The 16650-nt window shown below is 41.5% G+C and overlaps 1 protein-coding gene across 1 annotated transcript in view; it reads right to left on the reverse strand.

Annotated features, from left to right (window-relative positions):
- Window positions 1–2181: 2181 nt before the first annotated feature.
- The window catches only part of CPB2 (carboxypeptidase B2), a 66644-nt gene continuing 52175 nt past the window's right edge, over window positions 2182–16650 (reverse strand). Inside the window, exons 6-12 of the mRNA XM_077299735.1 lie at window positions 16136–16237; window positions 15136–15240; window positions 12632–12742; window positions 8548–8638; window positions 7814–8016; window positions 7088–7172; window positions 2182–3648 (exon numbers count right to left, since the gene is read on the reverse strand). Of these exons, the coding sequence (XP_077155850.1) occupies window positions 3464–3648; window positions 7088–7172; window positions 7814–8016; window positions 8548–8638; window positions 12632–12742; window positions 15136–15240; window positions 16136–16237 (882 nt within the window). The 3' untranslated portion in view covers window positions 2182–3463. The remainder of the gene's footprint in view (window positions 3649–7087; window positions 7173–7813; window positions 8017–8547; window positions 8639–12631; window positions 12743–15135; window positions 15241–16135; window positions 16238–16650) is intronic.

Genomic DNA, 16650 nt, shown 5'->3' on the forward strand with positions numbered 1-16650 from the left:
CTGATCCCGCCGTTCAGTGAGCCGCGGAAGTGTGAAGCTTCCTCAAGGTGGTGGATCCTTGCTTTAGGAAGAAGTTCTAAAGAGCCTCTACTAAGGCTTGATGGTCTTGAAAGACTCCAGTAACTTTTTGGCTTGTATCCGGGGCCAGTTGCTTCAGACGAAGCAGGAGCTCAGTGATGTGCGTCCTGCTGCATCGGCGGCCATCTTGGATCCCTTCAGTTTTTCTTTTCTAATAAATTAGCAAAAATGTCAACATTTCTGTTTTTTTGAGTCAAGATGGGGTGCAGAGTGTACGTTAATGAGGAAAAAATTAACTTTTTTGAATTTATCAAATGGCTGCAATGAAACAAAGAGTGAAAAATTGAAAGGGGTCTGAATACTTTCTGTACCCACTGTAGATTTAATCAGAAAAAAAAAATTCTCAAAATGGCACCGGCCGCACCTGCTCAGTAGCATCTATCGATGATCCAATAGATTCTACTGCACCGCCGGAGCCATCTTGCTAGAAAAAAAAAAAATTCCCACCAAGATGGCAGCGACTGCGCAATAGCATCTATCGGATCGGACGGCAAATAAAGATTAAAGGGAACCTGTCACCCACCCCCAAGCGTTTTTAACTAAAAGAGCCACCTTGTGCAGCAGTAATGCTGCATTCTGACAAGGTGGCTCTTTTAGTTCTGGGTGCTGTAACTGCCGAAATAATCAGTTTTATAATTTGTCCAAAATACCTTGTCTTCAGTCAAGGAGGCCGGCCTTTCCCCCCTGCAGCAGACGCCACACAGCCGTCACTCAAATCTTCTTGGCGCCGGGCTCCGCCTCCTCACCGCTGTTTTGAAATGATCCGGCGCCTGCGCTCTTTTCTCCTGCCTTGGGCAGGCGCAGTGAGCGCTGCCCATCTGTCCTCATATGCAGTCCAGCTGACTGCGCCTGTTTGGACGCCCTGCGTGTGAATCCCAGTATGAATAAATAAGACACTGTGGGGCTGGGATTCACAGGCAGGGCGGCCGCACAGGCGCAGTCAGCTGGACTGCATATGAGGACAGACGGGCACTCCATTCTCTGTGGGGGCTGACGCTTGGCATCATGTGCCTTTTACAGTGCTTAGCCTGTGGCTGTTAGACAGTTAATTCCCGTTCTAAATCACTGATAGGAGATTATGATTTCTGCTATACATAGCAGTTCTGAAACTCTGCTTTGTATATCACTGGCGATTGTACAAGCTTCAAGTCTCAAGGGGAATAATAAATACAATTTTAAACAGTTTTTAACCCCTTTCCAACATTGTGATTGTAATAGTACGTCAATGTTGGACTTCCCCTATTTGGTGCTGGCTCCAGCACTGAGTCCGCACCTTTCGGGGCACATGACAGCAGATCTATACAGTTGACATGTGCCCGCAACAGCCGCGGGTAGATCCACCCGTGGCTGTTAACTAGTTAAATGCCGCTGTCAATTTCTGACAGTGGCATTTAACTCGCGCTTGCCGGAAGCACGTTGCTAATCCCGCCCATTGGTGACCCTGTCACATGATCGCTGGTCACCAATGGGTCAGCATGACAACCAGAGGTCTGAACCAGACAACCATAGAGGTTGTCATTGGCAAACTGCTGTGAGCGCCACACCGTGGTCGGCGCTCATAGCAAGTGAGAATTTCTTCTACACACAGGTGATCGAAGTACCGCAGCTTCTAGTCTCCCATGGAGACTATTGAAACATGCAAAAAGTAAAAAAAAAAGTTTTTAAAAATATAAAAAAAATTAAAAATATAAAAGTTCAAATCACCCCCCTTTCCCCCTTCAAAATAAAACCATAAAAGAATCAAATATACACATATTTGGTATTGTTATGTTCAGAATCAGGCTATCAATATAAAAAAAATAATTAATCAGATTGCTAAACAGTGTAACGAGAAAAAAAATTAATAACGTCAGAATTACCGTACATTTTTTTGTCGCCGCTACATTGCAATAAAAAGCAATAACGGGCCATCAAAAGATCGTATCCACACCAAAATGGTATCAATAAAAACGTCAGCTTGGCAGGCAAAAAATAAGCTCTCACCCAGCCCCAGATCACGAAAAAGACGCTACTGGTCTCGGAAAATGGCACCATTTTTTATTTTTACCAAATCTTGGAATTTTTTTTTCACCACTTAAATAAAAAAAGAACTTAGACATATATGGTGTCAATGAACTTTTAATGACCTGGAGAATCATAATGGCAGGTCAGTTTTAGCATTTCGTGAACATGGTAAAAAAAAACACAGCAACAACAACTGTGGAATTGCAGTTTTTTTGAATTTTAACCGCACTTGTCCTGCAAAAAACAAGCCCTCACATGACCATATTGACTAATAAATAAAATAGTCTTGGCTCTGGGAAGAAGAGGAGCAGAAAACGGAAATACCTCTTGTCGTGAAGGGGTTAAAACTATGAAAAAAATTAAAAAACACAAAAGTTCAAATCAACCCCCATTTTGCCCCACTGAAAATGAACCAATTAAACACATATGTGTGTGTTTCACTGGTTTAAGAAATGTTCGATCTATCAAAATATAAAATAAATGAATTCCATTTTAGTACACAGTGTAACACGAAATAAAATTGTATCTACAGAATTACTTTTTTGTCCGCCACAACATTGCAACGAAATGCAATAACGTGATCAAAACATCGTGTCTGCACTGTGGTATCAATAAAAACGTCAGCTCAAGACTCAAAAAATGAGCTCTCAACCAACCTCATATCCCAAAAAATGAAAACGTTACAAGTCTTGGGAAATTGGCGACAAAAGCAGAAAAAAAATTACGGTAATACAAATTTCAGAATTTTTTTTTTCGCTACTTAAACTACAAAAATACTATACATGTTTGGTATCTGCGTATTCGTACTGACCTGGAGAATTATATTGCCAGGTCAGGTTTACCGTATAGTTAACATAGTAAATTAATAACCCAAAAAGATCAATTGTGGAATGATGCTGTTTTTTTTCAATTTCACCGCACTCTGAATTTTTTTCTGGTTTTCTAGTACACTATATGGTAAAATTAATGGTGTCATTCAAAAGTAAAACTTGGCCCACAAAAAAAGCCCTCATATGGCTGTATTGACAGGAAAAAGAAAAGTTATGGCTCTTGAAAGAAGAGGAGGAAAAAGCAAAAACGGAAAATGGCAAAGGGGTAAAGAAATTAAGATACATCATAAAATCTGTGTAAATCTAATCTCATATTGTTGAAGAGTTTATGATGCCTATTTCTCATCCTCTTTTCGATGTGCTCTCACATCACCTGCAGCGTTCCATGAATTTTCTCCCTCTCTTGCTTGATGTTGTAAATTCTTTTATTGCAGTTACACAGGGCAGATGGCAATCAGTACAGACAGGTAATACACTGGTTTATGCTTCATGTATATACTGCTATATCCAGAGTCTCCAGAATTTGCTCATGAATTTTCTCTATAATTGAACTAAATATTTTTCACGATATGTGCAGATATGATTTTAATTCCAGTCAGAGCTTCACTGCATGTTGGTTTTATATAGCTTGGAGGTAGTAAAAATCCATAGGTGCCTTTATCACGCAGTTCAATGGTAAAAGAATACTTGATCCCTAGATCATACGCCCAGTCATCAGATCCTCCTGGGGCCAGATCTGCAAAAATGTAACAGTGGATACAGTGGTCATTTCACTTCATTCAGAGGTGTGAATACATGAAGGATGAACTAAACAATCATGGGCTGCGTGCAGTAGATACTTATGTGCTACTTAATGTGGTGCCAACAGGGCCTCATATTCTCTGACTAAGGCTAGGTTCACATTAGCGTTTGCGCAGCGTATCATCTGCATGCCAAAACGCATGGCGCTGAAAAAAACCACTGCGTGTGCATGCATTTAAATGCGTTTTGGCATGCGTTTGCAGAGGTGGTGACATCATTTCCTGGACATGCGCAGTCTAAAGTATGCATGCGTATCGAACTCATGCGTACACATGTCCTTGCATACCAATGCATTCCCATAGACAGTAATGCGTTTTTTTATGCACTCATCCGCAATCATCCGCATGCGCATGATTGCGCAATATTTGACACCTCAAAAAATGCAACATGTTGTGTTAGCCGCACACCGCGAAATGACACATGCTTACGCATCCGCATGCAAACAGATGTCCCTGCGTACACCATGTTAAAGATTTGTACACATGACGCATGCGGATCTATGCGGATCATACGCTGCGCACAGATATGCTAATGTGAACCCGGCCTTAGGCCATGTTCACACGTTCAGTTTTTTGTGAGTTTTTTGCCTCAGTATTTGTAAGCCAAAACTAGGAGTGGGAGCATAGGTGGATTATAATGAGGGCAATCTGGGCTCTGGGGGACCCAAGCCAATTTTTACAATTCTGACCACTGGCACTTTATGTGTTAATAACTCTGGAACGCTTCAACGGATCCCACTGATTCTGATAGTTTTTTCGTGACATATTGTACTTCATGATAGTGGTAAAATTTATTCGATATGACTAGCATTTATTTATGGAAAAAAATGGAAATGGAAAAATGGAAATTTTTCAATTTGAAACTTTTAATTTTTGTGCCCTTAAATCAGTCAGTGGTGTCAAACTAAATAGTTCATAAATAACATTTCCCACATGTCAACTTTGCATTAACACAATTTTGGAAACTTTTTGTTAGAAAGTTATAAGGGTTAAAATTAGACCAGCAATTTGTCATTTTTCCAATAAAATTTACAAAACCATTTTTTTATTGACCACATCACATTTGAAGTGACTCTGAGGGATCTATATGACAGAGTACCCAAAGTGACACCATTCTAAAAACTGCACCCCTCAAGGTGCTCAAAACCACATTCATGAAGTTTATTAATCCTTCAGGTGCTTCATGAGAACTGAAGCAATGTAGAAGGAAAAAATTAACATTAAACTTTTTGGATGCATGGCAGGGCTCGGAAGGGAAGGAGCACCGTTTGACTTTTTGGATGCAAAATTGTCTGGAATCGATGGCGGACACTATGTTGCCTTTGGAGAGGGCCTGGTGTGCCTAAACAGTGGCAACTGCTCACAAGTGACCCCATTTTGGAAACCACACCCTTCAAGTATTTTATCCAGGGGTATTGTGAGCATTTTGAACCCACAGGTACAACACAAAATTTGTTAACATTAGGTCGTCATGTTGAATATGTCACCATTAGGGTATGTGCACACGTTGCGGATTTTGCTGCGGATTTTTCCGCAGCGGATTTGGAAAATCCACAGTGCAAAACCACTGCGGTTTTCACTGCGGATTTTCACGCGGTTTCTTCTGCGGATTCCTCTGCGGTTTTTCAACTGCACTTTCCTATTGGTGCAGGTTGAAAACCGCTGCAGAATCCGCACAAAGAATTGACATGCTGCGGAAAATAATCCACTGCGTTTCCGCGTGGATTTTTCAGCAGCATGTGCACAGCGTTTTTTTTCCCCATAGGTTTACATGGTACTGTAAACTTAGGGAAATCTGCTGCGGATCCGCAGCGTCAAATCCGCTGCGGATCCGCACCAAAATCCGCAGCGTGTGCACGTACCCTAAATGTTGAGCGCAATTGCTCGCTACTCCAGTTTGCATCGGGCACTCTGGTATGCACTTAATATCGTAGGTGCTCAAGTAACATGTTCGAGTCCCTACTCCACATATTTCGTGGCTGTTAGACACCCCAAAAAAACATGCAGGGATCTGCAATACTCGGTGGTTACCTGAGCACCCGATGCAAACTCGAGTAGCAAGCACTTGTGCTCAATACTAGCCATCATATTGTCATCACTTTTTTTTTATTTTTGAAAAAAAACAATTGTAAGTCCAACCCTAACACAACCCTAACCCTAAACACACTCTTAGCCCCAACTCTGACCCTAACACAACCCCAACCCTAACATAACCCTAACACAACCCTAACCCTAATCACAGCCCTAACCCCAACCCTAACTACAAATATTTTTTTTATTTTATAAATTGGATATAACTAACTATCAAAGTGATCAAATAAGGAAAATTTCCTATTGTTGCCAAGTTCCGGCCAGCAGAGCGCACATGCAACCACTATTTTCTTCCAGGAAGATGACGGGGAGGGCCAGGGGACGGAGCAGAAGGGCCCGGGGATGGTGGAGGTACTGGGGGGTGCTCAGGGGACCCCATTTCTCTCTCCTCTGGTATGCTAGATCATATCAGAGGAGAGAGAAATTAATTGTAAATAGACTTTTTTTGTGATCGCCATTATTAGGTGAATAACGGTGATCACGTGAAAGGGGACTGTAAAAAACATCCCTGATTCTGTTCTCTAGGGTCTCAGCTATGATCGGTACCCAAGACCCCATAGATTTTCCAATTCGGGGGGCACTATATCCTTATTTCTCACTGCCATTAAACAGCGGAACTGAGGAATAAGGCCCCTTAACTACCACTGTTAAAAGGCATATTGGCGGTCGTTAAGGAGTTAATTCTGCTCAATATTAAGTCATATAATTATGTTTCTATATTAATATTGAGCAGAATTAATTTCAGCATATTGGTTTGGCCTCCACAATAGTCACGGTCTGTCATGCGGAAAATTTATCTCATAGCCCCTGCTCTATTTTGTATAGCGCTATGTTATTTATAATGCCGTATACAAGGGGAAAAAAAGGTTATGCGCGCCGCTGTCTGTCGTTTTCGGTGTACTGATGTGCCCCAGAGCACCTGTGCGTTACTCACATGACCTATCACCTGATCTTTCAGGAAGGATCATGTGACATGTCACGTAATACATAGGGTACCTTGGGGGGCGCACACCTTCTAAACTGGCTACTCTTAACCCATCCCTTAGTGGGACAGTCAGAGGAAAAGTACAATAGAAACACGCCACCTCTTCTGCATTATTTCACCTATTACTGGCTTTGGCTTACAAATACTGAGGTAAAAAACTCACCAAATACTGAAAGTGTGAACTTGGCCTTAGGAATATGGATGAATAGTGCCTTCTCACCTCTGTCACATCATCATGGTCACAAAAAGTAATAAGCAATGCGCTGACAAACTGTTTACATGGAAATTGAATCACTTACAAATAGTGTCTGCTCCTGGACCCGATGAATATTTGCTTCTACTTTTTGACTTTATTGCATCTGCAACTCTATTTGCGACCCGCAACTACAAATGAAAAATAAGCATTTTAACCAAACTTAATGGAAACACATGTAGTTACCTCTTTTTACTGGCAAAACTAACCAGAAGCAAAACGAATAAGAATATACATGTTTAATATTTGTAGTGAAATTTTCTGCTGAAAAACCCAGAGTATTGTCAGGAAACATGCTGGGTAAAATACAAATGTTTTTGCACATTTTTTTATGCTTGTTTACTTGCATTTTTCCCCACATTCCTTTGAATGGATAAAAAACAATGCAAAAATACTGCAAGGAAAAAATGTGCATGAAGTTTCCGAAATATCATTCACTTTGCTGGTGCCGTAAAACAAGTTTTTTTTCTGCAGAAAAAAAATGGCAGAACGCAGCGTGTGAAGAAGGTCCTAAAATACGTGTAAAAGGTTTATAATGCTGTTTATTCCTTTAAAATTATATCTTTGAAATCTGCTTGTAGTGTACTGTAGATTAGTGTTTTATTTTCTTTATACTGTATACATATCATACTAGGCTTGTATCGTAAACCTGATATATGATGGTTCAGAATCTAGGGCGCAGACCAAGAAAACTAGGACCATTACTACTACTTCAAGTGGCTTGTGTCTTACATTATCTTTATGAACATACGAAACGGGCATTAATTCTTACCAGTTCATCGTGATCTTTCGATTTCTCTGTGGTATATGAATAAGGAAACAGCACCATCTGGGAGTACGAATGCATTGTTATGTAGCCTTTTATTGTGTCTTTGTGCTGTCTGATAAAGTTGGCCACTGCAGCCACTTCAGGCTCAGATTCTGGGAACGGCCCACAGTATGTGTCATGGCAAGGATTTTTGGAGGCACCCACCCCTGGAACATAATGTGATAATATTGGTGCACAATTGTTATTAGAAGATAATACAAGAACATTTATCTGATGATGTCTACCATCATATGGGTGAGAACCAAATGGTTGAAATTCCAGAACCTGTAGATGTCTACAATGCTCCATGCCGCTACTCCTGTCTGTGAGCTACATAGATACAAGTGAGCAGTAAACAATCATGTGTCTGCTTATAGGAGACTTCACAGGAGCTAATCGCCACTCACTAGCTCAGAGACAACTAAAATTAGAGCTAGAGCCTGCATAGGGGAGAAAGTGATGAAAATACCATTTGTCATAGAATGGCTACTTCTTGTGTATACATGACAGCTTATCTGAAGAGTCGCCTGAAGTTAGATTTGAACACTAAGGATATGCAGGGGATGGATTAGAAATAGGAATTAATTATCACAATATATTAGACATAAAAAGTTTATGTTAGACCTAAAATAGATTAATTACAACAGCATGTTAGAACTAAAAACAACAAAAATAACTGCATGAAGGGGGAAACATACCGCACCACCCAGCATCAAAGTTGCGGTTAAGGTCGGTCCCATAGCATTTGTTATTTGGATGCATAGATCGATTCTTCCTCCACATTCGATTCTAATCACATATTAGGAAATGTGTTATGCTCTTACTCTTCTTGTATAATCCTATTTGTTTCAGTTACATTGGTAATAATGTTGCTACATATACACATATACAAGATGATGATATCTCTTCTGGGATTTCTTAGAACTTAAAAAAATTTGTTTAAGCAATATTGCATTTCTTAGGTTGATTTCACACATCAGTATTTTGCCATCAGTCACAATCTGGCGAATTTTGAAAAAAACGGATCCAGCGATTGATGCCGCCAGATCCGTTTTTTTCTCATAGACTTGTATTAGCGACGGATTGCGATGGATGGCCTCACGTTTCATCCGTCGTTCTCCGGATCCGTCGAAAATTGTTTGTCCGGCGGCCGGAGATGACGGACAAAGTAATGTTTTTTGTGTACATCGAAAAATCGGACAGCGACTGATCCGTCGTTTACGCAAATGGAAGCCTATGGGCGCCGGATCCTTCAAATGATGGAATCTGGCGATGGATTCCTTTTTTATAACTGAGCATGCTCCGATTTATTTAGGATCCAATTAGCCAGATCCGCTAGTCGGATCCATCGAAAAAGCAAATCTGTCGCATCAGTTTTTCACAAGCTGCAACGGATCCGTCCATCCGTCGAGCCAACGGATTGTGACTGATGGCGAAAAACTGATGTGTGAAAGGGGCCTTAGAGATTCAAATTAAAAATGTCTATTTCAAAACCTTAAAGGGACCTGTCATCAGTTTTGGTCGGTATAAGTTACGGCCATCACCTGTCAGTGCTTATATACAGAATTCTATAATGTTGTATACCGGCCCCCAACCCGACCTGTAAGAGTAGAAAAATAACTTTTATTATACTCACCTGTGGGGCGGTCCGGTCCGGGGGCGTCGCTCTTCTTGGTCCGACGCCTCCCATCTTGCAATGCCATCCTCCTGCTTGCTTCGTGTTGCACTCCTGCACAGGCATACTTCTCTGTGCTAAGGAGGGCTTAGCAAAGTACTGCAGTGCGCAGGTGCCGGGAAAGGTCAGAGAGGCCCAGCGCCTGCGCAGTGTAGTACTTTGCTCTGCCCTCAACAAGGCAGAGAAGTATGCCTGTGCAGGAATGCGATGCCAAGGAGACTGTCTGGCTGACGCAGGGATGCAACATCCACACGAAGCATGAAGGAGGGCGGCATTGCAAGAAGATTGTAGGCGCCATACCAGGACCAAAAACACCCCTCGGACCGGACCGCTCTGCAGATGAGTATAATAAAAGTCATTTTTCTTCTCTTCCAGGTCAGGTTGACGGCAGAAATTCAGCATTATAGAATTCTGTATATCAGCCCTGAAAGATGATGGCCATAACTTATATTAGACAAAATTGATGACAGGTTTCCTTTAAAGCAGGGGTCTCAAACTACATTCCTTGAGGTCTGCAAACCATACGTGTTGCACAAGGTGCTATAATCATTATGTGTGTAGGTGATTAAATTATCACCTGTGCAGTACAAGGAAATTCTGAAAACGTGACCTGTTTGCAGCCCTTGAGGAATGCAGTTTGAGACCTCTGCTTTAAAGAGAACCTGTCAGCATGATTTTGTAATGTAAAGACATGGCTGTAATGATACTGAAATACTGATTACATTGATAGCTTTGCTGAAGAAATCTGCTTTGTTGTTCTTCATTAATCACCATATCAAGTTTTCTGCTATTTAGATTTTGGTGCACAGGGATTGGACTGTGCACTGGGTCTTCTCCTCACTGTCTGTCATTCCCCGACCCTACCGCCTACCTCTGGTCTGTGAATGACTGGCCTTCTCTGTTTGAAATTTCAGCAGTGACCTGTCAGTCACAGACCAGAGGCAGGTGGTGGGGTGGGGTGGCAGGCAATCACAGACAGAGAGAAGACCCAGTGCACAGTCCAGCCCCTGTGCACCAAAATCTGATTAGCATAAGATGTCAAATACTGATTGCAGAAGAATAATAAAGTGCATTTTTTCACCAAAGGTATCAATTTAATCTGTGTTATAAAGAGCCATTACAGCCATGTCCTTACATTACATTATAAAATCGTGATGACAGGTTCTCTTTCAATGTGTTTCTTTAGAGTCATTCAGAGGTGTAGTTACTGTTGTCCTTCTTATTATCATTCTAAATATCTTAATTGCACTTCTGACATTCCCCTTTATGATTTTCTGAAAGAGGGTAGAAAGCAACCTAGACAAGTATAATAATCTCCAGTCATTCCAAGATTGTTGATAAGTATGGTACAGTTATAGAGCAAAAACCATTGTTAACGAAAGAACACCCTGATGATCTCCCAAGCGTTGTTGTGGAATAATTAGTCAAAAGCAGAACTTGGATTTATTGATTCAGATATGCAAATGAGGCTGAAGAGCTATTGTATATCTGACGCCTCTGTCACTCCAGCTCTATTCCCCACCAAGCGCCACCTCCTCCTACTTGACTGACGGCTTCTATGTTGACTTCAGTCAAAGGAGCCATCAGTCAAGCAGGAAGATGCGTTACAGGGTGGAGAATAGAGCTGGAGTGACAGACAGAGGGTTCAGATCTACCATATTTACATATCATTTCAAACACTGATTTCTCAGTACTGGAGGAACAGACTGGCTATGTAAATATATTGCTGGAACTGTCTTTAAAAGCTGCATGTGTTTTGGGTTTACAACAACAGGAAGGTGCCAGAAGACCGCAGCATCTGATTTCCCACACTCCTGCAATTATTAGAAGCACCTCACCATCATATTAAATTGTGCAGGTTTCTGATATCAGTGCAGGGGTTAAACTGTTCAGTGGAGAGTTTCTAGTGCTTTCCTGCCTTAATGGTCTCAGCTCTTCAGTGTTGGCCACTCCCCTCTCGTGTATATACTCTTCTCTGGCTATCAGGGATGCCAGTGTTAGTTTCTTACTGCCTGGCTCTGGAGCTGAAAGAGTTGATTGTTTGAGGAGGCGTTTGGAGTGTTTATCTAAAGACTGTTGCTTGGTTATTCGGTTGTGTGAAATTTATCATCCTATCTTATTTTTTTTCTTCCTTCACTCTCCGGTGTTCCACTCTGTTATTTGTGAGTGCATATTTGTGTGACTGGTATTTTCCTTTATCCCTGCACGTATTCCCTTGTTAATCTGGTTTGTGTATCTACATACATTTTTACTCCCCACTTCCCTGGGTGGGGGATGGGTACAGACTGAGGGCGAATTCAGGAGCTCAGCAAGGTACATGGCCCCGGCATCTTCACAATTAGAAGTAATCCAGGAAACAGGGATAGCTAGGATGCCCCTAGCACTAGGGACAGGGAAGGAGCCCCTGGCCCCAGGTTATCCGACAACCGAGTTATGACATGTGCATGAAACTAGTTTGGGGTGTAAAATCCTGCTGGCAGATTCCATTTAATGGCTTGCTCCACATTAATAATAATAATAATAATAATAATAATAATAATCTCTTTATTTTGTGTTTTAAACACATTTATTTACATGCTTCTAAATGAGTGGTACGTCCTATTGAGTACTGGCAGAGAAAGGATCTAGTCTAAATTATAGTTCCATGTCCCAGAATTTGTGGCACAATTTGGAATAACTTAGTTGACCAATTACGCCTACTACTGTATTAGATAGTGTAAACTTTGACTCGATAGAAGATGCTTGTAAACAGTAATAGCCACATATGTTAACTGTCTACTTTGCACCATCAAAAATTTTGGCGGCTTTAGTCAGCCCCATCACTGAATATCTTGCATGAAACATTCCCCAATACAATCATCATATAAAAAGTCAAGCGTGGTAGGGGTAATGTGATTATCTGATCTGGACACAGTACACAACTTTCTGACACAGATAACATGCCATAATTGACTGAATTCAAAATGACTGAATTATTTTTACATCAAAACGCTGAAGAATGTACACGTATGATTAGTCTGTGATCTGAAGATCAGGGGGATAGGTAATGCTGGGTAAATTTTCTAATATCACTAGCCATAATAATTGCTCTACAGAAGGATACTTACTGTGTTCCATGTAAAGTGATAACCATCCACATTCATCACTGGTAAAATATAGAAGTTAATGTGTTTCAAAAGATTTGTCATGTACTCGTCTTTATCATAGAATCCCACAGCCTGGACAGTAAGTAACATAGTGCAATGTTATATATTTATCAAGTAGGCAAATTCAGAAAATTTGTACAAAAAGATAGAATAATACATTTGGGAAAGCTGTAGAATAAAGGTGAAGACAATCAACAAATTGATGAATGGAATTGATGCTTCCACAGAAAAAAACGTACAGCATATAATTAATAGAATGAAAACTATGTCAATAATAAAAGCCTGATGTACTTTCTGCTGATGCATTCCTTTTAAATGGAATGTCCACCTTTGAAAGAAGTTGTCCAGATATGGCATAAAAGTCTTCAGTCACTCAATATGAATGCAGACTTGTGAATCCTCACTGTGCATGCACTCAGGATTCTCCAGTGGTGGCGCTGACACCGGGCTGTCAAGTGACCGCAAGTATGCGATATGCATACTCCCGGCCACATTCCATTAACACAAAATCCTAGACCCTGGCTACTTATACACAGCTGAGCTAGTCACAGTTCGGTCTAGCAAAACAGTTATGGTCCATCGCAACCAGTGATACTTGAATTTTGCGGCACACGGACTGTGCAGACTATTTCCAGAGAGACTCTGGTTTCTCTCTCACAGCTCCAAACACAACCCAATCCACTCTGCTCAGCTTCCCCAGCTGACTCACTAGTGAACAGAGGGCCTGGTTCTAGCTCTAGCTAGTAAGGTGCACGTAATCAGTAACGATAGTTCTAGTTTTAAATCTTGTGCTATCTACACAAGTCATGCACTTAACTTGGCAATGCAAGCATATGAGTCAGTGAAAAAAAAACGGACAGCCCTAGGATGTCATTTGTGTGCTGTCTGGTTTTCACAAGTTGCTTGACGGAAGCTTAAGCAACAGCCATATTTTTTTACTTTTTTACATGAGAAAAATTGACCAAACCCTGATGGTATAAGCTGACACACTGACCAAATTCTGATCAAAATCAGATCAAGAACACTGCAGACATATTTTTTTTACATCAGAAAAATCACTGACGTCTGAATGTGGCCTTAAGCTTACACGACTGTAGTAACGCACCCAGTGTTTTGGTCAAGATGCTTGTGTTTCAGGCTGCATGGGTGTCCTGTCATGTTCTCTTTAATGTCTATACATGCATATGCAGCGCCCCAGAGTCCTGGTCGTTGCAGTAATGTCGCTCTGCCGCTAAGGGGAGTGATGTTACATCTGATTGCACTAAAGGAGTTCACCTGACCAGGTATCACACACACACACTACACTTCACACTCCGGCCACCAGGGGGAGTGGTTCTATCTAGTAGGCCACTCCTCACGCTCTGGTAAAACTGGGGGTTGGACAGGAAGTTAGGGAGAAAGTAGCTTGGAAGAGCTAGAGAGAGGACCTGTCAGGGGTGGGATCCTGGCAGAGTCCTAGAAAGGGACAGATCGTCACGGAGTTGTGCCTGTGCCTTACAGCGGCAGACTCCTAAGAAAGGACAAGAAGCGAGGTTTATTGTGGAGAAGTGAGGAACGGAAATACAGCAAAAAGGAGATAATACCAGAAGGAGTCGTGCCTCAAGATCAGCAACATCCTTCTGAGGCGCGTAGCCGGTGGCCGGAACGCCGAGAAAGTAAGAGACTCCACGCATTACTTTAGACTACGGCCGGGCAGTTAACCATAGGTTGGCTGTCTCACCATTACACCTAACGAAGACAACGGAGGCAAACTGTGGGAGAGGGGCGTCCCTAAGGTCCCTATAAAATAGCTCCAAGCCTACCCCGTCATATGGGTGCGTCCTAGCCATATCATCTGGGGGACGGAGAGAGAGAGAAAGAACAGAAATAGACTCGACAGTTGTGAGGACTATCCCGTGGTGCTCAGCAGGGAAGTACTACAACACACAGGCGCTAGAAGGTAGACACTGATTTCCACCTGCAAAGGGAACTCTGGATGTGCCTTTGGACCGGCCGGTCTCAGCCAGCCCTGTTAACAGTGCTCTGGATTGCGGATCCTGAAGCCTTCAGTAAAGAGGTAAAGAGACTGCAACCCTGTGTCTTCGTTATTTCATCGCACCACGCACCACCATCACACCTTTTATTGGAGGGCCCTTAGCAGGGTCACGGACCGGGTCAGGCCACCGTGACAACCCCAAGACCGAGACTGAGAGGCCCGGTACCGAGTGCCCCGCGGCCCTGCATCTGGGGGCGCTCCATATATGCACACAGCAACATTGCCAACACTTTTTTTCACAGTGAATTGCAATGCAAATCAGCAGTAAAATCCACATTTTAATAAGCATTTTGCTGCAGATTTACATTGAAGTGGGTGAAATCCACATTGCAATTTCACAGAAAGAATTGTCATGAAAAGTTGACTTTTAGCAATAAGTTGCTTCTGAACATATTATAAAACATTTTAGAGTATTGTAACTGATACTCACATGCCCAACAAACCACAAGCAGAAGGCTGGAGAAATCCACTCCCTGGCGTGTATACCGCAGTCAATCCATATTGCATTTGTTGCTGTTTTCTCTTTCCCAGTCATCTAAGAAAAAAAACAGTGGTGAAAAGATGATCTGTCTGTCTATCTATCTATCTATCTATCTAGTGAATACATGGCTCTTATTTTTTAAAGGGAACTTGTCATGTCCTCAGATACTATTAAACTACAGATATAGGGCCAGTCTGCAGGATAATATCTTTACAATGCTGTCTGGCTGCCTTAATAAAAGGGAGGCTGCAGGGAGAAAATGAACTTTATTCCTCTTGGATGCTACTGTCATTCAGTCATGAAGGCATGCACAGAGCCGCTACAATCATCGCTCACTGTATTATGAGCGGCAGCTGTAAGCGCACCCCGATACTTTGATTGACAGCTTGCTCTTTGCAGTTTGACTGTAGCTTCTCCAGGTACGCCTCTATGATTAAAACAATGACTGTAGCGGTTCTGTGCATGCCTCTATAACTGAAAGACAAAGGTTCCCATGAGGGATAATATTCCTCTTCTCCTTTTAGCTGGGCTTTCAGTAAGGCATCTGATATAAAATTACCTCTCATGTCAAATGTATATGAAGATTGGTTCATGACACTACCCAGTTGATGATCAGTTACTGTAGATCACTAATGGGACACTACTTGAGCCGTAACTGGGAGCTTGCCTACCATGTTACCTGGGTATACATGGATATTCTTGCATGTAGCCAAATAATAATTTACAGTTATTATTTACTAACCTATTGTGTCTCGATGAAGTGGTTATACCCTCAACTATGAGAAACTGCACATTAAGTTACTAGGTGAGCCAAGACTTGACAAAGAAGGTTCCTCATCTGTCTCCAGTAGGTGCCAAATTACAGTACGTACAGTTTCCCAAACTGCCAGAACCACAAACTAGTTTTATAAAGCCAAACTGTAGTGTTTCTAAGGTATTATAACTATACCTTCAGAACGTAAAGTGAACGATTTTCAAAAGACTTTCCTATGTTAATTTTTTCCAGCATATCAGGATGTGACCCAACCATTTGTTCCATCCAGTGGTATATCTAGTAGAAATACAGATATAAAATTATCTTGTTGGACAAATATAACTGTGATTAAGCCATATTTCTAGTATATTAATCATTCTCTCAACTTCATAGTCAAAACCTTCACAACTATAGTAAATAGCTATTAGACAAAAATACAGGGCTCTCCCATGAATCAAGAAAACCAATAAAGCACAAGCCAAGAATAATTAAAGGTGTTTTCTTTATTTAACAAATATCAGACAAAGTAAAAAAAAAACTATACATACTGTATAAAAAGGGTGTTCCTTGACTACCACACAGCTTTAATCTGGCCTCCTTTGCATTTACTATTGGGCCTATTTTTCTGAACAGGGCTGTATCTCTATTGTTATCGCAGTATTACTATTTTTGGTTTATTCGTGTTTAAACATTAGTATATTTGTGTTCTC

The sequence above is a fragment of the Ranitomeya variabilis genome, chromosome 3 (assembly GCF_051348905.1).
Source record: "Ranitomeya variabilis isolate aRanVar5 chromosome 3, aRanVar5.hap1, whole genome shotgun sequence".
Classification (NCBI taxonomy): Eukaryota; Metazoa; Chordata; class Amphibia; order Anura; family Dendrobatidae; genus Ranitomeya; species Ranitomeya variabilis.